This window comes from Camelus ferus, chromosome 6 (genome assembly GCF_009834535.1).
Source record: "Camelus ferus isolate YT-003-E chromosome 6, BCGSAC_Cfer_1.0, whole genome shotgun sequence".
NCBI lineage: Eukaryota > Metazoa > Chordata > Mammalia > Artiodactyla > Camelidae > Camelus > Camelus ferus.
Genome location: NC_045701.1, coordinates 11,742,757 through 11,770,560, shown reverse-complemented (window position 1 = coordinate 11,770,560; position 27,804 = coordinate 11,742,757). Strand labels below are relative to the sequence as shown.

Below are 27,804 nucleotides of genomic sequence, written 5' to 3'. Positions count from 1 at the left end.
CTAGAAAATAAAATATCCCTTAAGACACTCCTTTTTGCTTAAAAGGAAATTACTAATCTGTCCTGGTGAGAAGACATAAAATGGCAAAAGCACAGTAAACACTGACAGTGCTAGTTTTAAAAAGCATTTAAAATCATTATGTATTATTTATTAATATTTAAAACTATTTGACAAGTTTTTACTAGCTTATAGTCAAAGCATAATTTCAATGGAACTTTAAGCAATTACAGATCAACTCCATGTAGTATTAATTTTTCTTCTCTTCTGAGTCTTGTGCCAATTTCAACTTTTCTTTTAATTCCTTCTGATCTCTGGAATACTGTTCAAACATGGGTTGATAAATATATAATCCTCCAGCAATTCCAAGGATGCTAGCAAAAAGCAGTTGTGGAAAAGTCAATCTCCCAAACATTTTTTCAACAAACACCGCACCGTGCAAGGGTGGTTTTGAAAAAACACTCCACGCTCAGGAAATCTCTTCAGATCTGTATAGGTACAAAATGGGAAGCAAAGCAATAACTCAGCACAATATCCTTTTTAAAGACTTCATGTCACTACTTTGCTCCTGCATGAACAGTACTTTTGTTGTAATATGTAAGTATTGCTTATTAACATAACTAAAACAGGAATATAAATTCACAGGGAATATGAGAAATGATGGTTAAAGAATGGTTTAAGACAAATCTAAATGATAGTGTTTTCAGTCGTGTTAAATGCATAGTTTTTTAAGTGGCAAAACTGTGAGAGAGGGAAGAAACATACTCTTTATGCCTTTAAAGGCATACCAAAGCTATAAACAGAAACAGCCCCTCAAAAAATTGAAAGTTGCCAATCCAATCTGGAAGTAGAACAAAGAGAATTGTTACTTTTCATTAATAGCCCTTCTTTACTATTTCATGTTTTATGGCAATATGTAGGATTAAAAACAACAATTTCTAAAAACAAGCTGAAAGATTTTTTAGTTCCCTTTGACGTTATAGGTACATATTGACCTCACCCCTAAGTCATGTGCCACCCATTTTGGACAAAAATATAACGGAGACTTGGCTGGTTTTACTTTTAAGAACTGAGTAGGTAAGACTCTAGCAGCACTTCTCGGAAAACTATACTTCTTGCTATAGTCTATAGTCTCTAAGAAGTCCTATAGTTTCAGGAGACACTAGGTAGATGTTTATGAATGAAGAAAGCAGAGCGAAGAAACTACATGGGTTTTTTTTTTAAAAATTTTTATTATAACAGTATCTCAAAGCCTCCTAAACCAGCCTCCGAGGTCACAAAAAATCAATAGTGGCAGAACTGGTACTAAAAACTTGCTTGCCCTTAATATATTGTCAAAATTGTAATTTAAACTAATCTGGGAAAGAAAAAGCCTGTTTTCTCCTGGACTTTACATTAACAAGTGACAACTTGACCAAGAACGCTTTGCTTCAACAACTGCTAAGTGTAAAAAAAAGAGACATCAGTAAGTCAGCTCCTTGGAAAACAGATAATTAAGCCATGTAAATGGGACGGTTCCCCTTTGCCACTAGCTCGTTAAGTGACCCTGCCCGGTCTTTTAACCTTTGGGGGGCCTCATTTTCCACATCTGTACCACAGGCTAAATTATCCCTACCCTGCCTACGTCGTTCGACTCAGTTATGTGAGATCAACCAAACGGTACGCTGTTACACCAACACTTACGTTTATAATTATCGTTACTATTACCATTACCACTCAGACACCTCCGACCGTTCTGTCCCGATCAGCGCCGCCTCCAGCCTCCCCCCCGCAGAGGTGAGCCCCGGCTCCTTCCAGCAGTTTCCAGACCCCTGGGAGCATAGACCATGAACCCAAAGGAGGGCAACAATCCTATGAGAAGGAAATGTGGAAGGGAAAGCGCGGGAGAGCCCGCGGCAAAGCGTAGAGGTGTGGCCCGAACCAGCAGCACCGGCCACGGACACCACCTTCAGCGGCGGGAGTGATGAAGTTGCCCTTTCCCGGCTACCCCCGCGCCTGCGAGCGACGGCTGCTCGCAGAGGCCATACTTAGTGGGCGGAAGAGCAACGCGCGCTTCCTCAGCTACTTTCTGCCGGGGACCGTGGCTGCTGGCGGTCCGCAGCGGCCCTCGAAGCAGATGCAGGATGGAGCGAGAAGGCGGCGGCGGCGGCGGCAGCCTCTTTTTCCGCGGTCTCCAGAACCGTTCCCAGAAGAAGATGAAGCTGCGAAAGAGAAAATCGACCTTGTACCTCGGTCCCCAGAAGAGCACTGGGCGCCGCAGAGGTGAGGGAGGGGGTGTGGACGCCGAGTGGAGTGGCGGTGGCGGGAAGTCGCCAACTCCGAGCGAGGGCTCCGTCTGCTGGTTAGGGTTGCCAAAGAATCGCCTTGCCCTCGAGACGGGATTCTCGATCCTGCCTCTTGCACGGCACTGTAGTCTGCATTATTTTATGCCGTCCTCCCGGCAGCCGTGTGGGTGGAGTAGGCATGGTGTGTCCATCCCTATTTCGGGGAGGGGGGCACCCACGCCTAGTGTTACTCAAGGTAACAGTGGATCAGAGTTAGGTTGTAAACTCAAGTCCTCAGGAGGCCAGACAGGCAACACTAAATGTAAATAAGTCAAAAACACCCTATATTTCAGTACCAGTCACTTCTACGCAGTTGAGCTTTGTGTTGCCAGATCTTAAAAAGGTTTGCTATGTTGCAATACAAATGTTAATATAAAATACGATTTTTGAACGTTGGCAACTAAATTCCTATTTTTAAGAAATGCTCTATTCAGCCTACAAGCTGTCCGTTTGTGATTAAGAGCAGGGCTTTGGAGGCAGCATACAGACCAGGTTTTGAATCCTGTTTAAAGTCATTTGTAACCTTTTTGACCTGGGACAAAGCAGTTTAACTTCTTTTAAGAAGTTAAAATAAGCCTCAGTTTCCTTATGTGTAAAATAGGGTTAATACCCCATAGTATTATTTTGAGGATTAAATAAGATAATGCATGTAAAAGAATGAACTTGGTGCCTAGCATATAGTAAGCTATTTAAAAATGTACAGAAGACCATTTTATATGGCAGTACGTGCACATATACAAAGTGTTGCTTCCTAAGTTAGTCATTTGTTAGCTTATTTCTTTCATTAGATACACATATAGGATAACCTAGTTAGCCTAAGGCCTTATTGGGAGTTAACTCAATCTCTTTTAAAATATTTATCTTAATATTCTCTTTATGTAATAACTCGCAAGAAAGACTGGTTAACTGAAGAGTGGTAATCACCCAGTGGTGAGGCTCTGCCATTGTCTAACTTTCCACCCAGGTCTGCTTTGAGAGTAGCATGGAGAGGCCAGAGTTCACCAGTGAGCCTGAACAGAGCCTGAGCAAGCCACCAACCAGAGCAGCAGATTTTAGTTCTCTAAGTGGAACTTACCTGACTTCTGTGCCACATGTACCTGTTTTTTTGCTTTTTGTTTTTTCAGATCTTCTTGGTGAAAACACTTCTCTGGTCTTGTTTACCATAGCATTAAGAATATGTAACTGCTTTTTAGTCCAGACAAGTTTTGTTCCAGATGAATACTGGCAGTCTCTTGAAGTTGCACATCACATGGTTTTCAAATATCCTTTGTAGTTTCTTTTCTAAACTAGAAATGTGTATTCATCTTAGGAATTGTATCAGCTTCTATGACGTATTTTCAATTTCCTGTATTTTCTCCAAATAATTTTAACTTATCAAAGTATGTCATGATTTCATGCTAATATTTCTTCTATATCTTTCTTGAACATTAATGTGCTTAACTCAACATTTAGTATCTATTCCCACAGTGCTCAGTAATATTGAGGAAGTAAAAACCACATTCCTGCTTTGAAGAAGTTGGCCAAATGCATTTTTATTTCAAATACCTCTTATGCTATATTTTAGTTTCTTTGCCAAAAAATAAGTTTTATATATGGAAATGAAAATAGGTTTTGTTTCCATGCTGTTTAACATTTGTCCTTAATATTACTACTTATGGTTATTTGACCTGGGAATGGACAGAAAGATTGAGGGGTTACATATACCCCTTAATCTTTGCAAGCATTTACAAGATTCTGCATCTTTTGGGGAAAGATAGTGTTCAGTTACTGGTAAGTTTAAGTAAAAGTAATTGAAATAGTTGTTAAAAGTAGATTTATTCCATCCTTTTTTTAAGGTTAATGTGTTAACTAAATGATACATAACACTGAGCATGAAAGTGTTCTGCTGTGAACAGTCCTATTAAGATATACAGATTTTTAGAATATCTACATTATATATTATTTGTACTTTCCAAGAATACTTCTGTCATAAAAGAATCACTTAAGAGCAGTGTTGTATCTTGTTTTTTTTAACTTGTGAGCAGACCATATTATATGAGCTTATGAAGACTAAATATATATATAAACCCACTCAGGATTTAGTGTGGAAATTAAAACTTAGAAAAATTAATTTGACAAAAATTTAATGATATATACAGTAATTAGACATTGATAGTGAGCAGAGTTGTAATCCCTGGATCATGAATTTCTGGGGTCAGTTGCCGAGAGAGGGTGTAAAAGAAGTAATGTGCAAAAGTTTCTCTAACCTCACTCTCAGGATTCTTTAAGCTATCATCAAGTTGCACTCAGAAGTTTGGGCTTTCCACATTCTCTGTTAGGGAAGTGGCCCAGATGTCCAAAGGCAGTCCAAATCCTGAGGGGTTTTTTGAAGCCTGTAAAGACACTCAGATTCAGACTTTTTTTTTTTTTTTAAGTATTTTAAGGCTGGATTATACCCTCCACTTTGCAATGAAGTTTGATTCCCCATTATTGAGAAACAAGGGTCAGATCGGTGAAACAGGATGATTTGGGAATATCACAGGGAAGGAAAATTTAAAGTAGTAGCAGAGTTTCTCCCATTGACACACTGTAGAAGCTAGGAGCTGTGAATTCTCTTTTCTTCTCTCAGGACTACCGACTAGCTTCTAGATCATGCAGGATATTTGTAAAAACTGGAAGCACAGGCAAATCTATATAATACCCCAGAAAGTAGGTTATTTTACGAATGGAGCCTTCAAGATAGAAAAACGTCCTATTCCTCCAAGATCTATTCCCTGACCTCAACCTGTAGCTGACCCACCTGGCCATTTTGTGATCTAAAGGAAACCTCCTCTTGTCCCCAACCTACCCCACCCCTCTACCCACCCAAAGTCCTCTATCCTACCTAGAACGTGAGCAGGTAGAGAAACATTAGGATGCTATCAGTCAGTCATACTCTCACACTGATTATTTTAAATAGAAATTATATAGTTTTAAACCTAGAAGGGGTCAGAAAAGTGAAGCCAGTAGCCAAAGTCAAAGCATGTTAAAAGCTAAAACCAGATCTAGGTCTACTTATTCACAGCCTAGTGCTCTTTCCCAATAGCTTCTCTCTAACCTGCCTAAGGTGTGTGCATAGTATTAGAGATGCACAGCTTAGAGCTCCGCTGTCCAGCATGGTAGCCACTGGCCCCATGTGGCTACAGAAGACCTGAAATGCTGGTACCAACTGAGAAGTGCTATTAGTGTAACATATATAACAGATGTCAAAGAGCAATACAAAATAAAGAATGTAAAATATTTTAGTTTTTATATTGATTAAATGTTGAAGTGATCATATTTTAGATATAATGAGTTAAACAAAAGCACTAAGATTAATTATACCTGTGGGGGTTTTTTGTTTACTTTTTAATTACTATAAATTTAAAATTAAATATGTAGCTCACATTGTATTTCTACTGGACAGTGCTGGCTTAGGACATGTGAGAAGAAAGAGGGATAAGAAGGGAGACCTGTGGGGGTACCACAGTGGGGGCTTTGAACAGTCAGAAGACGGCACAAGGGCATTTGGCTCCTGGAGCTTAAGGGAGGAATCGGGATCTTAAAGAACAGGCGTATAGAATGGTAAGCTGCCAACACAGGCCTCATCTTCAAGGTTTACCCCGGCATGTTCCTTCTTCTCTTTACCCCACCACACTAGTCATTATTTTCCAGGAGCCACATGCAGCTGTTTAATTCTTGTCAGGTCCTTACTATAACTAGAAAATTATGGTATCTTAAAAGTCTGGAGAGACTGCTAATAACGGAATTTAGAACTCCACTTTTTTTGCATTGGGCTAAAAATCTACGTTCTTTTAAAATTCAAGATTTCTACATAACAACTCTTCAAAAAGTTTCATTTATCCAGGATAAACATCTCCAGTTCTAAACCTCATGATCAGACAATATCCTCTAAACATCTTGTAATTTATATGTCCATCTTAAAATATGGGTCTCAAAACTGAACACAATATTGAGAGCTAGGATAACTAGCCCAGGATATAGGGACCTTTAACTTCATAAATACTATACTTCTGTCCATGCACAAGGATTCTTTTAGTCTTTTAGTGGCTACCTCACACTCTTAGCTCTTATTAAGTTTATAGCTAAGTTAACTTTTCACATGAAGTACTTTCATGCCTGGGAGGTGAGGAGGAAGCTTATAGATTCTTATGCAGGGTAAACAGAACGTGTGTACCTCAGTGCCTTTTATTGTATTTTATAGGGCACAGTTTAAGTGGAATTATGAAGTACAATGTGCATTTAGCTCTAAGATTTAAACGTTTATTTACAGATTATTCATAAAGAAAAAGGACATAAAGCTAAAGTGTCAGAAGCCACTGACAACTGAAAGTAAAGCAGCTCTAATTATAATGTAAAATTAGCGAAGTTTGATTCAACAAAAATAGATTCACATATAAATTTTTAGAAATACATCTTTTGAACAAACTTTTAAAAATTAAATTGTGTTCTGCCAGCAAGTGCTACTTTGTTAATGATAACTTTGACACATTTTACAACTCAAAGATGCTAATGTCTAGCATTAGAATTACTAACTGTAATTAAGTTATAATACGTTTACTCTTTAATTCCTTTTAATTTGACTTTTAAATTTACTCTTTAATGTCATCTGAATACCATGTTTCTATCATTGTAGGTAACTTATGCTTAAAAAAGTAACTCACATTACTTTAGTATCTATATTGCAGGATAAGGAAGCAACGTACTTTAGTAGGTAAGAGCTTTGGAGTCAGGCAGACTTGGGTTTGAATCCTGGCCTCCACACTAACTAGCTTGGGGAAATTGCTTAATCTCTCTATGCCTCAGTTTCCTGATTTATAACACAGTACCTGTCTCATACGATTGTTAGAAGGACTGAATGAGCTGATATACATAAGTACTTAACTATGATATGTAGCACACAGTACTGTAAATGTTTCATAAAAAATTACCACTGTTATGCTAATGAAAGTAACTTAATATGCTTCTAAAATAGAACCTTCATACAATGAAATGGTTTGCTGACTATTTAAAATCAGTAGTGCTGTAATATATATATTAGAGAGAGAATGATAAAACTACCTTTTGATATTTCCATGAAAATTAATGTAATTTTGGGGGTAGAAAAAGTTATTTTCTGCAGAAGAAGAGAATAATACATCACTTTTTTTAAAATTAAGAATGACTTTCACTTGAAAGTTGGATCACCTTTTTCTTATGATTTTCAGTGTGAACCAACAGTTATTTTTAATGTATTCTTTTTTTTTTTTTTAAACTAATGAAGATTTGGATTCCTAGACTCGCCCAAGCACTTCTGTCTGCTGTGGCAGACTTGAGGCTTTACTCATTAATGAAGCAACTAGAAAATCAGCAAGTGGCAAGATGGGTGGTAAGTCCTAAACACTTCAGAAACTGTATGTCAGTCACTTCATCCCAAAGAGCATGAAGCAAATGGAACATCAGTCAACACGACTGATTCCCAAGACAGTTTCAGAAGATAAGTCAGACAACTTTATAGAGGCACTTCTATAATTACTAACAGTATAATGCAAGTGGCACATGCCATCCCTCTCCTCTGAGCTCTAGGCAGCAGAAGCCACTGATGGCCTCCAGCCCTACGAGAGGCTGAACCCTAGGACACAGCCTTGGGAAGCACCTGGACTCAAAATTACCAGAGTCCTTGCCTCGCTTTCCATAAAATCCAGCAGGAATAGTTCTAAAGCACTGCCTACCTCACAAATCACCTCAGCTGTTTACAACCCTTGCTCACTCTTCCTCCAGCTGCCTGAGACTCAACCCTGAGAAGTAACTTTTCAGTGACACGCTCTTTGACTTTTGGCTAGAATGCTATAAATTGAATTAAGTAAGCTTATATGAGCCAGCTTAGAACTCACTCCCTTTTTTATATTTCTATTGGCAAATATGTTCCAAATTCCAAGTACCAACACATTTCTGAAATAGAATTTTTTGTTAATTTATTAATAAATATTAACGATTTATTAATTATTAACAGGGCATATTTCTGCAGGTAGTGTGTTGATTTGCATTAAAAAGATTAGATACGACTCAGCCTTAAAAAAGAATGAACTAATGCCATTTGCAACAACATGGATGGATCTACAGATTATCATACTAAGTGAAGTAAGTCAGTCAGAGAAAGACAAATATCATATAATATCACTTAAATGTGGAATCTAAAAAGTGATAGACATCAACTTACTTACAAAACAGAAATAGACTCACAGGCATTGAAAACAAACCTATGGTTACCAAAGGGGAAAGGGGGCCGGGAGGGATAAATTACTAGTTTGGGTGTAGCAGATACAAACTTCGATGTATAAACTAAACAACAAGGTCCTACTGTATAGCACAGGGAACTATATTCAATATCTTGTAATAACCTATAATGGAGAAGAATCTGAAAAAGTGTGCATGTGTGTATGTGTATATATATATATATGTCACTATAGTCACTATCATCACTGAAATCACTTGTCAGTAAATATAAGACAGTTGAAGGAGTACTGAATTTGAGACACTAGTTAAGAATTTTAATCTTCTCTAAATTCTACCATCAAAGAATCTGTTTTAAGTCTTCTTAGTGTGAAGTGAAATTTAAATCAAGTGCAATACCATAAAAATGCACCTGAAAGTATACGCTTCTTAACTTTAACAAATACAGATCTGATATAGACATGTATTTGATGTAACTTCTTAAAAGCAATGTTTGGGCATGCCTACTTTTAACATCATTTACCTTTTGATGTGATTTTTGCAACATTTAGATTTGTTGTTTTCCTTAGAAGATAATACAGAGAGTTTCCATTTCCCACTCTATACGTTTTTGCTTATAATTGTTCTTAGTTTTTTTGCCAGTTGTGCTCTTGGTTCACATGGTATTGCTGTACCAGAACTCTTACAAACACCATGGAAACTGTTCTCACTGTAATTGCTCTTTTCTACTATCCTTTGGAAGGTTCAAAGTCCATGAACAGGTGAGATGTATTACTACTAATAATTATATACAAAACTCTAAAGCATGCTTTTGAAAAATCTTAAATTAGCAATATATTATAATGTCCAATGGACCCCCTAATGTTCATGAAGGTTATTAGAAGCACAAATTCTCTGTTGATATATTTATTACAGAAGGAAACAGATATACTCAAATTGGATAATTAAGGAGCGTTTAATAAAAGGACTGATTACGAAGGTGTAAACAGTGTTTAGAAAAGCTAATAAGAGTATACTGTAGTACCCAAAGACTAGCCACGGCAGGAAGTTTCTATTACCCTCTGGCCCCAGGGAGCAAGGAGAAGGAAACTTACTGGAATCCATTGAGCTGTAACTCTGAGAGAGGGCCCCAACAGGAGGTGGCCATAGCAAGGAGAGAGCAGGGTAAAGAAAATACCCTGACTCTTCTGCCCTTCAATTAACCAAAGCTAATGGGAAGCTAGAAAGCAAGACAGCCCACTTATATATTCCATACAGGTCAGCCTCCCTGCACAATGGGCAGGTGAAGAGTGGAAAGAGCTGGACGGGCAAATAGAAAATATATGGACCTGGTTTGGGTTTATATAAATTGGGGGAGCAAATACCAAGCAAAGGGAACAACATGAGCAAAGGCACAGAGCTGCACTATGGCTTCACCGTTTCCAGGCAGGTTGTCCGGAGGCGCTAATGTGTGGTAGGATGTGTGGGAGAAGAGAAAAATGAGTGACGAGGCTGGAATGGAATGCTGCCCTTCTCCAGAATCTGGACTTATTCTATAGGTAGTACAGTACCACTGGAGGCTTTTGAGAAGCATGACATAATTAAATCTGATTTAGAAATAATTCTCTTAAAGTAGCAGTATTTAGGATACACTCAAAGGGAGAAAGCTAGAAAATTTGGGAATACAGTTCAGAAGCTAGCATCCATTCTTCCTTATATATGAAAGTTGCTGGGAGGATCCAATCAAATAAAATCATTTCTGCATTATACTCTTGACCACAAGAATAGACATTCACTTAAGCTACCTATATGACAGGACATCTAAGCATTGATTTCTATAAAATGAGAATAATAAAACAGCTCTCAAGAATTAAATAAGAATCTATGGACAGTATAGCACAGGGCCTATTACAAAGTAAGTGTTCAGTAAGTATTGATGATATAATGATGTTAAGTAAAGGAATGTTTCTTGGCAATTAAAAAAAAAAAAAGACAATGACTATAAAAAGACTCCAAACAAGCGACACAACCACAAAGATTCTAGACAAGTGACAGGACTTGATGTAGAAGGATGGCCGTGGGAATGGGAAGGAAACAAGGTGGATGTGTGGGATGAGAAGTTGCTTATTTAAGGTGACAACAAAATTTTAAGACTGAGAAACTGAGTGATTCTATTAACTTAAATACTAGACACTAAACAGGTTTGAGAGAAAGCTGCGGGGCTTACTTCATACACTCTGATTTTGAATGCCAGTAAGAGACTTATGTAGAAACACACAGAAGGGAGTACGAAATCCAAGTCTGAATATTTGGAGTGAGGTTAGGACTAGAAACGTTTGGGCACTGTCTAGGTAGTTTCACTGTGGCAGAGTCTGCAATTATGCTGTCTGCAAGTCAAGTCAAGCCACACATATGTTTTATTTCACTGCACAGTGTTTTTTGTTTTTTGTGCTTTTTAAGTAAACTACTTGGCAAAGTGTTAAAACTGGAAGATCTTAACATAAAATCTGCATTTCTGGTTTCTCTTGAAAAAACAGAAGGCCTTGCAACATTTTGGGCCAGGATTCCTTCAGGACAGTATCAGCCCCCATGCAGCCTGTATCCCACATTTTTATTACTTATCTGGTCTCTGTAAGCATTTGAACTTGAAATCCCTGCTCTTACATTTTTTGTACTTATTAGTTAATAGGTAGGTAATGGTATCGTAAAGTTGTTTTATTTTATCTGTAGTCTTCATAATTAAATTATCAAGTACTCTTCTTCAGCCATTTATTGAGGGAACTCCTCTAACAGTTAAAATCCACATTTCTATCCATGATCATGTAGGTTTGTATAGTAAGTTTTTTAAATTAGTTGTATATATACATCTTTTAGTTGGACAAAATCACCAGCTTACCTTCAGAATAAAATCACATGTGCCCAGAAGGCCATCATTGCCTAAATGTTTCTTTTAAAGGAGGTTGTTTTTTTTTCCTTAGAGAATGGTTTCCTGTGACAGTTTTTTATCTCTTTAGGAGAGACGTATTCATTTTTCCACCAGAAAAGCAAATGGTAGAGTTGTATAGTTAAAAATTAGTACACTTTTCAGTAAACAAGACAAATATTAAGCACAGAAATAACTTCTTACTTGAAAATACTAGAATTAGAATATTAAACCTGGAAAAGACCTTAGATATTACCTCTCTTTATGGATAAGAAAAATTAAGAGCCAGAAAGTTAAAGTAACTTCAAGCTCACGTAGCTATTTATACCAAAAGGAAAGTGCTCTCATTTTTTTTAAAAAAATGTTATCCACAGTGTAAATAGATACCTTCTAAACTGATATCCTAGATGACTTGACAACACATTTTTCTTGCTTCTAGTGTCAAGTACTCATCCTTGGTGGCACTTGCCTTCATAATCCGTCCCACAGCTGTCATTCCATGGGTACCTTTGCTGCTCAGACATTTCTGGCAAGAACAGAGAAAGCTTGATCTTTTTCTACATCAGTTTTTACCTATAGGGTAAGTATGGCTACAATCCATCTATTAATTTTAATAATCTATAAATTACAGATTATGAACAAGATTTTACATCTTTTAGTCAATTATATCCTCCAATGGCAATGAGAATTGTCAGACCAAGGAAACAGTATTTCTGATTTTATATTTTTGTGATTCTGATTAACTGTAAGTATTTTAATTTGCTGAAATAAGGATCTTTACAATTTTTCTAAATTAGAACTTTCCTGTGCTTTATTTCCTAAATATTTTTCAAATACATTTTAGAGATACTTAATTCCTTTACATTTGTATAGGGCTTTATAATGTATGTGTATTCACGTACTACCTCATGATTTTCACAATTCTTGGATCTAGCAATGTAGGTATTTTTACTTTGTGATAGAGGAAACGGGGTTGTGAAATTAAAAATGAGTTAGCCAGTGTCATTGGGTTGACTGCTGTGATGGAAATGGGATTGAAACCCAGGTCCTCTCACTGTATTTTGAGCTCCTACGATCAGACTTATCCCACGTATCTAGTGCAGTATCCAAAATAGTTATTTATTGAAGGGACGAATGCATTTTGACTCTTAGAACAGTAATCTTTTCAAATATACTAGTGTTCACTCTTTACAGGTATTTTTGGGCAGCTTAGCTGTTAAAAAGGACAAAATCATCTGTGGCTAAGTTGCCACTGTTGTCATTTCTCAGATTTATTAACGTTGTTTTGAATGTAATACATTCATTCAGCAAATATTTATTTAATCCTAGAATATGCTAGGTGCTTTTCCAGATGATGGAGATATAGCACTTTAACAAAACAAAGTCCCTGCCGTCATAAAGTTTATATTCTAGTGGAGGGAGGCAGCTAAAAACATGATTGACATATATTTCTCAAGTGACAGTGAATGCTATAGGGAAAAATCGTGAGCGCCTTCATATGAAACTATAGCCCTAGCCAACATCTTGACAAGTTATGAGACCTTGAGCCAGAGACACCCAGATAAGCTGCGCCTGGATTTTTGGCACACAGAAAGTGTGAGATAATAAATGTTCATAGTTTTAGGATGCCAAGTTTTGGGGTAATTTGTTATGCAGCAACAGATAATACAGTGTTTATTACTTTTAAAAGTTTGCTTAAATACAGTTTCTCTCAATGAAAGATCTTTCAGACTTATAAATCTGTATGCAGTTGGTGAAACTTTTAAAGCATTTTTAAAGTGGCTTTTGATGCAAAGCACTTGCAAAGCCATATGCCACTATTGGATTTGCAGTAAGTTCAGAATGTTCATCACTTTTCTGTTTTGTTTTTCAGATTTGTCACTTTCAGTTTGTCTCTGATAATCGATCGTATATTTTTTGGTCAAGTAAGTAAAAAAATATGACGCTTTTTTGTTGTTTTAAGCTAAGTTAATCTAATCATTTATTAAGCTAAAAACTCGACCTGACTTTTTAATCTATGAATATTGGGGAACATAGGTAAATCATTGTTTTTAATGATATGGGATATATTGGAAAAAAACTACTTTGGGTCTTTGGTTCCATTTGCTGTGCTCTCTATATAACAGAATTGTGTATTCCTAACTGAAGTTCAAGACTCCATTTTAAGGCATTTTTGTCAGGTTTGTAACAATAAAGGTTAATTTTTTAAATGATTTTAATTGACCTCAATTATTCGAATTCAAATTAACCAGAACACTATTCTTCAAGCATCTGGTTTGGCATTTTTAATCTCATGACTGTTGGTAACGGCCTTTGGTTGTTTTTAAGTTCCCTATTTTTAAGTCACTTACGGCCTCTGGAATCAGATGCCACCATCTGAAGCCTAGTGCCCTAATTGCACAAGTGAGCACTTAATGTTAACTGCTGTTACCTGCTTTGTGCTATAATTCAAATTGCAATGTTTCACAGCTTTTCACCTTATAAGTAATGTCTGATACCATAATGTACTACAGTAAAATTTTTAACGTGGGTACCAAAAACATACACTCATAAAAATTATTTTTAAGGATTCTCTTTATGTCTAATTGTATGTAAAACTTACACTGTCAAAAGAGGCATTAACATTTATTCATACTTTTAAAAAATTTGGGGGGGGTAATTAGCTTTTATTTATTTAAGGTTTTTTTTGTTTTTTTTTTTTAATGGCAGTACTGGGGATTGAACCCAGTGCCTCACCATGCTAGGCACACTCTCTACCACTGAGCTATATCCTTCCCTTATTCATACTATCTGGAATCTCAAAAACCTAGTGTTTTACAAAATAACAAATAACACATTAATACTTAGAACATAAAAAATTAAAGCATGATTTCACATGGTAATTAATCAAAATTATTAATGTAAACTATGATCTGGTTTTTAGGCTTCATTCCTGATTTAATGTCAAGATCCTGCCAAATTCTCTAATGCCAAAGATTCATACTTGGCACTAACACATTTCTATTTCTCTTTCCTTCAACGATGCCAGTGGACTCTGGTTCAATATAACTTTTTGAAATTTAACGTGCTGCAGGATTTGGGAACATTTTATGGTTCTCATCCCTGGCACTGGTACTTCAGCCAAGGATTTCCAGCTGTCCTGGGTACTCACTTACCCTTCTTTATTCATGGCTGCTTTCTAGCCTCAAAGAGGTACAGGATATTTTTGGTGACTGTGCTGTGGACACTGCTAGTTTATAGGTAAGATTTAATCTTTTTGAACAGTTAATTTTTTAATGTTACCAAGAAATTTAACTAAATTCTTCAAAAGGCAAACTTTTTATCTTTTGGAGATGCATTAGTTTTTATGGTTTGTTAATGGGGATTGTTTAGCAAACAGAAAATGTAGAAATTATGCTGGTGCTCAGACTGAAAGCTTCTGATACACATAGTTTAATAAGGATTACATTCAGTTTTTAAGAGGTTGCACAAATAGTATTTGCTTTTAAAAAAACAGTAACTGCCAAAATTTTAGGTGTTGAAGGACCAGAGAAATATTTTTAAATGAAAATGTATGTACTGTTATTCTAAATTTGAGTAATAGAACTTACTTGGATAGGTAACAGAAAGAAATCCCTTTTTTAGCATGTAATTATACTTTAGAATTTAGCATTGACATTAAATGTTAGGATTACTTTTAACACATCATCACCACCTTATAACAAAAAAATGAGACTTGATTCTTGAAGCATGAAATTCAGTCTCAGTAGTTAGAAAAACATCATATTAATATTCATTTTAAATACATTAACTTCTCAAACTGTCACTTATTATGAGAAAATAACATTTTCTTTTAATATCTTTATTATAGCATGCTGAGCCACAAAGAATTCAGGTTTATCTATCCAGTTTTACCATTTTGTATGGTGTTCTGTGGTAAGTGTTTTTGCTTAATATAGAAAAAAATTAATTATAGAGTTAAAAGAAAATCAATGTTTAATAAACTCTAAAATATTATTTATTTTCTACTAGGGTAAATGAGAATGCTTCCTAATTAAAAATGATTATATTACTGCAGTATTGCCTTTTTGTACAGCCTAAATATCCTTTTTCCTGCCTAAATGTCCATTTAAAAAAATAAGGGTCTAATATCCATGGCACCTTTTAGTGGTGGTGTTTTTGGCAGTTAGAAATCTTTTGCTAAAAAGTCATACAATGTCTATGTTAGATATAGCTATTTGAAGTTTATGGTTAAACTACAAAATTCTTCATACCCCAAATGAAAAATATGTTAAATCTAGTTTTTAATGCTTGACACACATCTGTCCCTTCAAGACTCACTCTAATACATATGCAGGTTTTAAAGTGATTCACACTTCTGATTTTATTTTGGTCTTTTCTTCATTTTTCCACTAGTTTTTGCAATAATTTTTTCACATGTGACTTCTAAAAAGTCTTACATTACTCACCTCTGGAAAATATGAATTTTTTTATCAGTTGGTTTGGAAAATTTATGAATTGAAACTTTATTAACTTCAAGTTTAACTCATAATAAATGACTGTTGGCTTCCTTTAAATATTAATCACTAAAAATATTACTGGGCTAGGGAGGGAAGAAATGAGTAATCAACTGGGCCTGGAGGTTTGGAAAGTTAAAGGTATTAACCTTTTTATTAAAAAAAAAAAAAAGAAAAAAATCCATCCACTCATTAAGTTAAGCAGTCTTCTTTGACCAAGTATAAGCAACATCTCCTACAGATCTCAGATGTATGTACTCTCTTCAGTTTAGACACAACTATACATATTTATATATTTGAAACATCTCAGCACTGAAAGTTAGTCTCATACAGTATCTTTAGTCTTACTTCATATACAAATGCAGGCACAAGTGAAAATATAAGCATCTAACAGCTATTTGGAAAGTCTTAATAATATTTGGCAGAGCAAATCTGTTCACAAATCACTATCCAGATTTAATTTTTTTTTTTATTCTTTACAATCACTTTAGTTTGAGTTAGAGTGACAATTAAGTTTGCTTTCTGCCCAGGTGAACACTGCCAGACTACTGCAGGACAAATATTTGTGTATGTTTTGTTGGTTACTTTAGGAACTTGGTTTCACTCCGTTTAATAATCTGGGTTTTTCCAGCATCCCAATTCTCTGCCCTGTCATCACACAGTGTTTTAAAGACTGAGTTGTCTGAATCCTCATTCCCATTCCAAAAGATTGAATCTTTAAGTGGCAGGATCCAGGTAACCCCTTGTGCCCAGCCCCAAAGACTGAGAAAAAATGGGGAGGGTTGAAGAGATCCCTTTCTAATAATGGACAAGAAATCAGCCTTTCTTCCAATCCTGTGTCCACTCAGAAGGATCCCTAAGGGACTGAGACCTAGGAAGACCCGACGTCTTCTCACAAGATGTGAGCTTTTCCTCCAGAAACATAGACCCAAGGTTCCTGAGTGAGCCAAGATTCTGATTCCTTACACACTTGTATGTCAGAACTCTAATGCCATCAGGTTCCAACAACAGGACCAATTAAGTAGTGAGCTCACTCAAACAAGTCTTTGGATGTTCAGGAATGATTTCAGACAACAGTTCTCTTTGGAGTCCTAGATGTTTTAAATGGCCTAGTTTGAGTCTTTTCTAACTACCTGAAATCCTGAGTTATACTGCACCTCAAATCTGTTTTATTCTATTCTTCTGTTCTTTATACTGATTTTATATAAACATGGCAATTCTATTGGCAACTGCTGTATAATAAGTCACAGCAAAACCTAGGGGCTTAAAACTCCATTTATTATTACTTACAAATCTACATTTCAGCTGGGCAGTTCTCCACTGAGCTCAGTGATGCAAATGTGATCTGCTGCAGATGAGGTAGGCAGCTATCCCGAACTAGACTGGACTGTCACCATGTGGGATTCAGCTGGCTATAGGCCAAGGACCTCAGCTCTGCTACGTGCTCTCATTCTCCAGCAGGCTAGCTGGGGCTGAACAAGCTAGGGGTAGGCAGGTTTCCAAGAGAGGAAGCAGAAGCATACAAAGCCTTTTGAGGTCCAAGCATGAACTGGCACACTGTCACTTCTACCACATTCTTTTGGTCAAACTAAGTCACACAGCCAGGCCAGATTAAGAAATGGGAAATAAGCTTCAGGCTCATGTGGGGACTGCACACAGGAAGAGGAATGACTGCAGCCATTTTTTCAGTCTACAGTAACTTCTCTTGCCTAATGTGAATTTCCCAGGCCTATCCAAAATAAGGACTTAATTCTAGAAAACATACCTTCTGTGATTGCCTCTGATCCTTAGTTAACTGTATAACCTTGTGCCTCAGTTTCCTTATCTGTAAAAGAAATCAGTCATTGGTCTACTAACACTAAAATTCTTAGACTGAACCTGTCATTTGTGCTGTTTCTAGCACCTGCTGCCAGTTTCGGGTTGGGTGTTAATCTGTTTTTACAGTGGCCAGTGCAGACTTGCTTGTCTCTGATTAGGCCACTTTGTTTTTCCATTTGCTAATCTTACTAGCAAAACTGCTCATGCTCATTCAAAAGTCAGATAAGGAGTTTTAAAGAACACTACTTCCCTTGCCTCCCTCCCTGCCCTCCCCAGAGGCACTTACACGCCTTTAGGTGGTTATTTTGTTGTTTATCTCCTTCTCTAACTAAAATGCTAATAAAGTTCTTAAAGATTACTGTTTTTGATATTATCTACTGATTTCTTACTATGGAAGATGAGAATAGATTTCCTTAGCAAAGTAGCAACAGAAAATTGTTTCTGATACCTCCCTCAGTCTGTGCTCAGTTATCTTATTACTGTTCTTAATAGTTAAAAGTCTCTCTTTTCCCCAGACCCATCCTCCTGTACATTCTTCCATTCTAGAATTAAACCACACTTTTTCATGTGAACACTGAAATTGAGTTGAACTAACAGCTTTCCCAAGGAGTATTTAAAAATGAAAAGGTTAGCTCAGAAAATAGCTCTAACTGCTAAAACTTAACAGATTTTTTTTTCTTAACATTGAGTTTTCTAATAATTCTTGCCAAAACCAGGATACACCGGGGGTCAGTAATGAAGAACCCCCCCACCCCCGCCCCGATTTTCCCATACTCTCTATTGCTATGAACCTTACTTACCTTGGTGAGAAGGAACTCGTCAGTCACTGCTGAAGAATACAGATTGCCACACTAAATATCCAAGACTTTAAAACTGATTATGTATGTCAAGATAAATAATATATGATGATTAGGAGATATGGCTGAGTAAACAATGAGCCAATTCATAAAGGGCCTTCTAATATACTAATTTTTTTTAGATTTTTATCCTGGGGAGTAGTCAATTAGGACATAATGGATTTAAAAAAACACTTTTAAAACAGCAGTCTGATGAGAGTGATCTGATTAGGACCTAGTGTATTTTTTGCTATAAAAATAATGGTAAAAAAACCCATCACTGTCATCCTCTAATCATCCAGCCCAAGCCCTCAGAGGTGGTAATTATCTCTTTTTTATAAATTCTCCCAGAAATTTTCTATATACCCACTTTTAAGTATCTTTTTGTAGACTCAGATTAACAGGAGCAAATTAAATATTCTGGGATGTTACTTGCATTGAGTTAGCAAGGGCTACTATGTGAAATGAAGGAGCCTGTATTGTGACAAGGAGTCACCAGGGTTCATACTGAGTCCATGTTCTCAAGAAAATTACATGAGAGAATGAAAGATTTCTGTAAGTCATTTATATGACAGATAGAAAACTTGTGTTCCCAGAATCTTAAGTAATTTGGGAGGCAGGGTGTCTGGTATTTCAAGTTCCATAATGCTTAATTACATTACTTAACGTGGTGGTGACTATCACTTTCTGAAGCTAGCTCACTTTAGTGGGGGGATCCCCTCAGTGAGAACTGCATCTCCACATTATTTGTATGGAGAATTAAGTGGACTTACTGGATGGCAGCTACTAGGATCTTACTCACTGCCTCTTTTAAATATTAAAGAAACCATTCTGTTTCCTCATAAGAAAACTATGGATTCTAGGTGTCTGTTGTGGCTCAGTTCAGCATTGACCCTATAATGTATCTTTCCACCTCTCTTTAACAACTACAGTTTCTGAAATCCCTTTGGGAAACTTCACTGTCAGATGGTTTGAAAAACCTCAGTCTTCAAATTTAAGAGTATTCAAGTCTTCTTTCTCTTCCCAGTTTTCTTTATATTATTTCTCCAAATAATATGGAGATTTAATTTAATTCTCACTAGAAGGATAAGGCCTAAAATGAGCAACCAGCTTCAGAAAGTGAAAATCACCATGAAGTAAGGTAAGCATTACCTAACTTGAAAGACCCCTTCTGTATCAGTCTTCCATACACTTGGATCCCTATTGCTATAGTTCTGATAAAACATTCAATGAACATTTAGTGAAGAAATAAATTGTAAGTCATCTGCTTCATAGATGCCCACACTTAAGTCAATATTCCTGAGAACAAGTTGTCTTCCAGGGGTGTTACCCTTCAATGTAGCTTTTTGTAACTTGAGCCCACTGGTTTTAGCTTTTGCCAGTCAACCAAAGGAAGCATTTCACTTTTACATTGTACTTGCTGGTCTGTTATAGCTGTGTCTGGAATTACAGGGATGTTGGAACTTTTGGAATCCTAGTCCAGTTCTAATAAACCCAAGTTCCCCATTTTACTATTTCAAACATCTTACAAAGTTAGATTTAACTTTTAAATGTAGGCTTGGTTTTCCTGATCTGGCTACTTTTTTTTTTTTTTTTTTTTTTTTCCTTTTTTAGTGGGGAAGGTAATTAGGTTTTTATTTACTTATTTTTAATGGAGGTACTGGGGACGGAACCCAGGACCTTGTGCATGGTAGGCACGCAGTCTACCACTGAGCTATACCTTCCCTCCTGGCTACATTTTTTTTTTTTTTAATCACAGCACTTCTCAGAATATTCTTTGGTTAAGAGCTTTTTCAAGTAGTACTAGGTAAAATGAATATGTGATAGTCCAACTACTGAATGAATGAACTGTAGGTAATGTTATCTAAAATAGTCATAAAAGATATTTTGGGTAAAAACTAAATTAAAATGAAATAAATAAAATACTCATAAAGGAACAAAATTGAGCATCTAAGATTCTTTCCCAGATTTGATTTTAACTATCAAGTGGGAGGTATCAGATGTCTTAGAATAGATGAAGTTATTATTCAGTCCATTTATAATATTCAGAGCAATTAACAGTGATAAAAGAGAACTATAAAGGCACCACAGCTAATTAAGAATATTAAAGTATACAAGAAAAGGTATCTTCAGTTTTTCCAAAACTTAATGTTAATACTGTGTTTTTCAGTTTTGGGGTTTTTTTGTAGCAAGGGTTTTTGTAAGAAGGATAAACAGAGAGAATGAGTATCTTCAGTTAGTGACAAATACTAGATGTGATTCAAATGAATCACAGGTCTTGATTTATTCCTATTTTTCTTTTGAAACTTTATTAGTTATGTAGTTAAATGGGAACAGTTCAAAATTAATTTCATTCATGTTTAATTGCTTTTAGTGGTTAAGCCCAGCTAGGATAGCTGATAGCAGTTAGATAATGGTCATGAAAAACAGTGCCTTGGCCCCAGTGAGAATTGGTGCTAAAACTTTAGGCAGGCCAGACTGGATCCTGGATACCCAGATTCCAAAAGAACTATTATCTAGTTTCATGGAGACAGTGCATGTATAATGTGAACAAAATGTCAAAGAAGTTTACTGACAAGCTTATCTTTTCCAGTGGAAAGGCCTATTATTACACAGTATTTTTAAAAGACCCTAATGTGCTCATTATCAGCTGCTGTTGGAGAGCAGGACCATGGGATGGGGACAGGGACTTTTACTTTTTATTTACCTTTATGTTTGTTCTACTTGTTTTACTTTTGTTTGCCACATACAAGAATTTGCTTTTACAAATTAAAAAAGAAAAATTATTCAGCATCTCCAAATTGCCCAACACTACAGTGAAAGGGGGAAAAAAAAAGACATAAATCCTCTTCTTCCAGAAAGAATCTATGCCACCACTCATATACTGACCACGGAAAACCTCCCAGGAGCCCAGTGGTGTATACTTCTAAGAGGATATTCTGTTATGCTTCCTTCAGAATTACCAAGACTTATATGTACGCAATCCATTGCTAGTACTTGGGAGATTAAAGAGATAGGTAAATGGAAATAAAAGTCTATTTAGCAACTACTATGTACCAGGACAGGCACTGGACATACATTTTTTCTAATACTTGGGTACTCTTATCCAATTTACAGATGGGGAAACTAATGCTCAGCAAAGTAAATCAACTTATGCCAGAGCTAGAATTCAAATCTGGGTCTGCTGGACTCCCTAGCCATAAACTTTCCACTATACCCCAATTCCTTTTTCTAGAAAAAAGGTCAAGACTTGGAATGACAATGGACAATGATAGTAAATGGTCAGAGAAATTACAGAGATGACCTACTGCTTATTTCTTGTTTGTCCATTACAGAATGACAGCTTGTGCCACACTTCCATGAAAGATTACAGATATATCTGCAGTTAACATTTGCTTAACTATAAGCAAACAAAAGATTGCCAGTGTGAATGATTCAACGTGTCTATCTTTATACAGGGTACTCACTAAACCACCTGAAAACATGGAAAAAACCAGCTCTAAGTTTCCTGTTTTTATCCAACATGCTCCTCGCCCTCTATACTGGTTTAGTTCATCAACGAGGTACTCTTGATGTCATGACTAACATTCAAGAACTCTGTTACAACAATCCAAATGTATCTTCAGCTTCAGTATTTATAATGATGCCGTGCCACTCTACTCCTTATTACAGGTAATAAAATTTGTTCACTACATGCTATTATTAACAAAATGAAACTACTTTAAAATTCCATTCGGATTCCTGGATTGAAATTAACTGATCAGATGATATATAATCTATATAAGAAATTTGAAACTCCTATTCATACTGATTCACAATGAATTTTAAAAGCCGTTTGATCTGTGTCAGTGAAAATCATACATCACTTATTAATTTACTTAAATATTCTTTTTTCAAAATACAACTTAATCTGATTTAAATGTAGTCTAAAATATTATAGTTATTTGATGGCATTCTTAGTAAAGAAATTCAGTTATCATTGATCTTACTATAAATCTTTGTGATATATCTTATATTCCTGTACCTTTAAATTAATCTCAAAATACTGGATTCAAGTCCAGATTTACTGCTAGACTGCTGTCCTAGTCTTAAACCAGTCTTTTTAATCTCTTTGGATATCAGCTGTCTTGCCTGTAAAAATTAGGGAATTCAATTAGATGATATCCCAATGCTTGGATTAAGCATTTCTGGGAAGTAACACTAAAACTGCCTTAATTATGTAGAACACTTCAAAAGACATCATTGAACCTATGCTTGTATTTCAGGAAGCTGTATTACTTTACCAATTGCCCAATAATAGTAAAAGGTCACAGCAAACAGCTTTCCTTTAAAAAAAATTCTATACCTATTTAACTTGATCTGGCTTTAAACAATCTGAAGTCTGTTTTCCATATGCACATTCAGTCAACTTAGTATCAAAGCTGATATCATTTTAAGGTAATTTAACACTTTTAGAATACTCTACTTAACTGAATCAGTAATGTCAATTATTAGTACATAACTTGGAAAACTGGGATTGCCTGGCAGAAGCCACAGGTTAGGGGGTGTGTAAGACCCCAAGAATCCCTTTAAATTGAGGATCCCATGCTATATAAAAAATGACTAGAGCTAAAGAGAGACATCCACCTCCCTCCATGCTCACAGTAGTGGTAACACTCACACAACAGGAATTCAAGAGGTACCAAGAGTCTCTCCATAGAGCACCAAAAGAAAAGTCTGATCCCTACTTTGGAATGGCTGGCAGCTTTTTCTCGGTTGTTTCTGCTTTCGCCTTGAAGGAAGACCTTCATCTAAAATTGTGAAAGTCATGAAGTATTAGGTCTTGTGTAAATTTACTTTGTATGCATTTCATAGATAAAAATAAACTTTGATCACATATTTCTTCAATTTTCCTTAGGCAAAGTTATACCCATGGCTTTTTGCATGGCCCAGGTAACTGGCTTTAGATGTTATGATTCATCAATCCATGTTTTTTACACTTTAGTCTTTCTGTGCCACAATAAAACCATTGCTTATTTGGATGTTAGTAATCAGTGAACTTAGGTCACTCTCTATTATTAAATCTTACTTATATAAGTATATCAGAACAACAAAAAAAAATAGGAAAAACTTTTAATTTAAGGATGTGATCCATCCCCTTTCAGAACAGAAAGGGAAAAAGAATGAAGAATCCTTTCTGGTTCATGACCAGTTTTCTACCTTGCTGAATAGTACTCTCTTACTAACAAATAACCTACTGGGTCCCAAAGGACCATCCCATCCCTGGAAGAGCATACCAGTATTAGAGAATACTGAGTCCCACACGCTGCTGACGCACTTCCCTCCTGCAGTGGACTTTCACTCTTTAGTCTAGACTTGTAGCTTACGACTGCACAGGTACCTGGTGTGAGAACCATATTCACCATTTTTGAGAAAACTAATTGCATTAAAGACGTGCTTTCTCACCTTAACTGGAACTCAATTTAGATTCAGATTTCACATTTTGTTATGTGATCATGATATATATTAAGAGTAATTTGAAAACTTTCACGAAATTGTTTTTAATTTCTTGTAACTATAATGGTAACTACCTTTCTTTTCATAGCCATGTCCACTACCCACTTCCAATGAGGTTTCTCCAATGTCCCCCAGACCTGAGTGGAAAAAGTGATTATCTTACTGAAGCAGATATATTTTATCTAAATCCCTTAAAGTGGTTGTATAGAGAGTTTCACAATGATTCAACACTGCCTACTCACTTGATCATCTTCAGCGTTTTGGAAGAGGTAAAGGAACATGAAAAAAAGGTAAAACTCGGTATTTTTATTTCACCTCAGGTTTAGCAAACACTCAGGTAAACAGACATCATCACTTTGTTATGGTCCCTTTCAACCTGTATTTTATGACTGGTTTTTTCCCTAGTCAAAAGCAGCCAAGTTCTGTAACTATCAAGGAATATGTGTTGCTTACTATGACTTAATTCTTTTATTAAGAAATTGTACTGTTTTATTAAGAAAAAAGTCATAGATGAACAAACAGAACAGAATTCTGAAATTCTTGAAACAGTACTCAGTGAAATGTAGCCTTTATTTCTTAAACATTTATTTACTTCTAGGAAATAAGTCCTTTTCTAATTTCAAGTAACTATGAGAGAACTGCGGTTTGCTTCCACACTCACTTGCCGGAGGATCGAACTGGAAGTCACATATACGTCTATGAACGGAAGTTAAAAGGGAAACTCAACTAAAGATGAAATTCTGAACTGTTTAGATCTTTCTCAGACAAACAGGCAATGCTAAAGCAGGAATATTCAGATGCTGCTTAAATATGCTAGTAAATACTGGGTAAGATTCATGGAACCAGCAAAAAACCACTGTGAACTGCTTTACCAAATACCACTACTAAGGAAATGTATGAAAAAAATCACAAAATATAAAATCATGTTATTAATACAATGCCAGATTTTAAATAAAGACCTTTAGTTTTCCTCATGGTGTAGTTTTATTGTTTCTTCCACAATATTCAGATGTGCAAGAAATTTCACAAGAGAACAAGTCAGCAAGCTCATAAGAAGGCAGCAAATTCTTCACAAGTCAACGGGCTCTTGAACCCACAAAAAGACAAGAAGCAAGTGTAAGATTATAAAATGTTAAAGATGAAATTCCATCACAATGTACTTTTTTCAAGCTCTACTGCAAATTTAACACAAATATCAGTGTTAATTACACTTTGTCATGTATAATTTGAGCTTGCTTTAAGCTCATATACTGAAAGGAAGTCTCATTTCATGCACAAAATCTGTTGCATGCCTGGCTTCCTTAATAAAACTACAGTTGAACATTTTTCAGTGCCAAAAAAAATTCAGCAAAGCTAAACTACAGGAAAATGCAAGTTAGTAAGCTTTTGCTTGATGCTTCTGAGTAATAATACAAAGTCATCAAACTGATATTTAGCCATGATAAAAAGACATTGTTATCTTGATAATTTCATCTTAGTTTCAACACCAAATACTGTAGAAAGCATCCATGTTTGTTACAGTTTTCTAATTTAACTTAATTGTGATGGTCAATATTTAGGATCAAAAGGTAACTGCCCCAATTCTATTTCAAGGCTTGCCATGTGTCTTCCATTAGTGCGACCATATTTATGCCATTTACCTTCCCTTTTATAAGGTGGCTGAGGGTGCTTCTGCTCTTGTTTTCGATGCCTGGAGCTTTCAATATTTACCATACGTTGCTTTTTATCTGGTCGACTGAAAGCAGTAAACACATTTTTCATCTATGTTAGAGTTAAATTTATTTAAACAAGAAACAATTTTAATGTTTTTCTCCATTAATCTATTATTTGAACACTGAAAAAGGATGTTAATCTGAAGTATAATCCTAGTATAACCATACCAAAAAGATTCAGTGAGTATTATACTTTTTATCCTATAGAAAGAAGAAATAACTGCTGGCAAAGAGGAGAAACGCTCAACAGATAAAGAATAGAAATGTGACAATAAAATAATGAGATGTGTTTCCATTATTTTGTCCTCCTTTCCTATAAAAATTAATCCCCCTCAGTGGCTTCATCCCTCATCAGGAATATGTACATCTGTTACAAACAAAACAAAGTCTCTTTTGTTCTTTCTTACAGCTAAGGCTTATGAACAGTATCTACACTTACTCTTCTCCTCAATCTCTATAATCAGGCTTTTGTCACTACTTCATTAAAACAGTACAAAATGCCATCCATGGCCATCCAATTCCCCAGGCAAGAAGTCCAGTCTTTACCATTTTTTTTTAAAGCATTTAATTCTGAAATACTCCTTTTACTTGGGATGATCTTTGGTTTTCATGATGCCACTCTGGTTGTCATTCTTAGCCTTCTTTCTCCACAACCCCTTAGATGCTGGTGTTCCCTGGAGTCACATAAATACCTCCAGCCTAGACTATCTACACATACACACAGTCTGGGCTAGAGAGAGTCATATAACCAATAGCCAACTAATTCTCTCTACTTGTATGTCAACAGGTACCTCCAAAAACAATTCTCATTTCCAATTCCCCTTACCCCAAACCTCCCAGTATTTCCTTACCATAGTGATATCACTGTCCAACTAATGACCCAACTCAGAAATGTGAAAGTCACTGTTACTTCCTACCTCTCTTTCACCAGAAATACTGCCAATTTTACTTACTATACATTGTTCAAATTGGTCTCCTTTCCACTCCTGCTACTGTCTTAGTTCAGCTCCCCATCAGCTCATGTCTAATTGTTTCAAAGACCACCTTCTAGCATCTAGCTTCACGCTTTCCAACAAATACTTCAGGCTGCCGCCAGTGACCTTTATCTCCTTAAGGTACCAGGTCTTCACATCTCCAAATCTGTGCAAATCAAGTCCCCTCTGAGTGGAATGTCCTACCTCATCTGCTCGGTAAAATCTCTTTTCTTCTTTAAAGCTAGTTTAAAAAAGATGTTCAGTTCAAAGGCCATCTCACTTATGAAGCCTTCCCAAACATCTCCAGAATGAGTCCACCATACACATATGCCTTCACATCTTCATTGCATTTCTTATATTTGCCTAATTCTCCAAAAGCTTGTGAGCTCCCTGACAGCAAGAATTTTTCATTTGTTTCCTCAGAGCAGCCTCACAGTGCTTTGCATGTTATAGGCCATATATATATTTTAATGACTAAAGACACCAGAATCAGTCTCATTATTTTATAGACACATTACATTTATTTGAAAAGATATATATAAAACTATCTCAAAGGTAAAAAATAATGCTATCATTTGAAGGTTAGCAAGTTCATGTTACAGAATATAAAGCTGATAAGCAATGGATACAAAGTTATTTTTAGAAGTTATATATGAAGCACACACATTAGAACCTGTGGCTTGCTAAGTCTGTTCTTTGATCATGCCTCTACCTTCACCAACAATAATTTTATAATAACTGCATTAAATATCATAATTTAGTTGGTAAGTAGAACAAATAAGTGGGACATCTGAATTGCTGTATATGAGCTCTTCTGATTTCAGAGGGAAATTTGTATTTTTCACTCCTACCTTCCCAAAGTGAGTAAATAAATAAAAGATTAAAGGAAAATAATTTCACTTAAGGTAATTATCTTTTCATATAAACTATAATGAAAAGAAATGAAATAGGCTAAAATAGGATTTATATATCCTTAACTAATTTTTAAGGTAGAAATTAAACCATTTGCTCAAGTCAA

At 35.9% G+C, this 27,804-nt stretch overlaps 3 protein-coding genes and 1 long non-coding RNA gene across 11 annotated transcripts in view; 1 reads left to right on the top strand and 3 right to left on the bottom strand.

Moving 5' to 3' along the window:
* Positions 1-111: 111 nt before the first annotated feature.
* Positions 112-1,988, bottom strand: PIGBOS1 (PIGB opposite strand 1). Its single transcript, XM_032481153.1, has 2 exons — positions 1,681-1,988; positions 112-485 (listed from the first exon to the last, which is right to left on the bottom strand). Exon 2 carries the CDS (start codon positions 410-412, stop codon positions 248-250), a length of 165 nt encoding a protein of 54 aa, XP_032337044.1. The 5' UTR covers positions 413-485; positions 1,681-1,988; the 3' UTR covers positions 112-247.
* On the top strand, positions 1,895-25,074 carry PIGB (phosphatidylinositol glycan anchor biosynthesis class B). 4 transcript variants are annotated; one of them, XM_032481137.1, is made up of 12 exons: positions 2,086-2,259; positions 3,446-3,581; positions 3,974-4,091; positions 7,603-7,707; positions 9,183-9,313; positions 11,894-12,034; positions 13,328-13,379; positions 14,528-14,694; positions 15,305-15,369; positions 22,063-22,276; positions 24,189-24,390; positions 24,699-25,074. In XM_032481137.1, exons 1-12 carry the CDS (start codon positions 2,121-2,123, stop codon positions 24,828-24,830), a joined length of 1,602 nt encoding a protein of 533 aa, XP_032337028.1. In that variant the 5' UTR covers positions 2,086-2,120; the 3' UTR covers positions 24,831-25,074. The 4 variants fall into 4 exon arrangements, with proteins under 4 accessions (XP_032337029.1, XP_032337028.1, XP_006179954.1 ...); XM_006179892.3 differs by having other exon boundaries at positions 14,483-14,694; positions 24,189-24,369; XM_032481136.1 differs by having other exon boundaries at positions 14,483-14,694.
* LOC116664096 lies at positions 2,099-5,066 on the bottom strand. The gene is made up of 3 exons (XR_004320435.1): positions 4,568-5,066; positions 3,419-3,607; positions 2,099-2,198 (listed from the first exon to the last, which is right to left on the bottom strand). It is a non-coding gene; the product is annotated as an uncharacterized LOC116664096 (long non-coding RNA).
* Positions 25,061-27,804, bottom strand: part of CCPG1 (cell cycle progression 1) — a 39,587-nt gene continuing 36,843 nt past the window's right edge. For 4 of the 5 annotated variants that reach the window (XM_032481131.1, XM_032481132.1, XM_032481134.1 and 1 more), the window contains one exon: positions 25,061-25,835. In XM_032481131.1, the coding sequence (XP_032337022.1) occupies positions 25,649-25,835 (187 nt within the window). In that variant the 3' untranslated portion in view covers positions 25,061-25,648. The remainder of the gene's footprint in view (positions 25,836-27,804) is intronic. The other variant, XM_032481133.1, reaches the window with a different exon arrangement.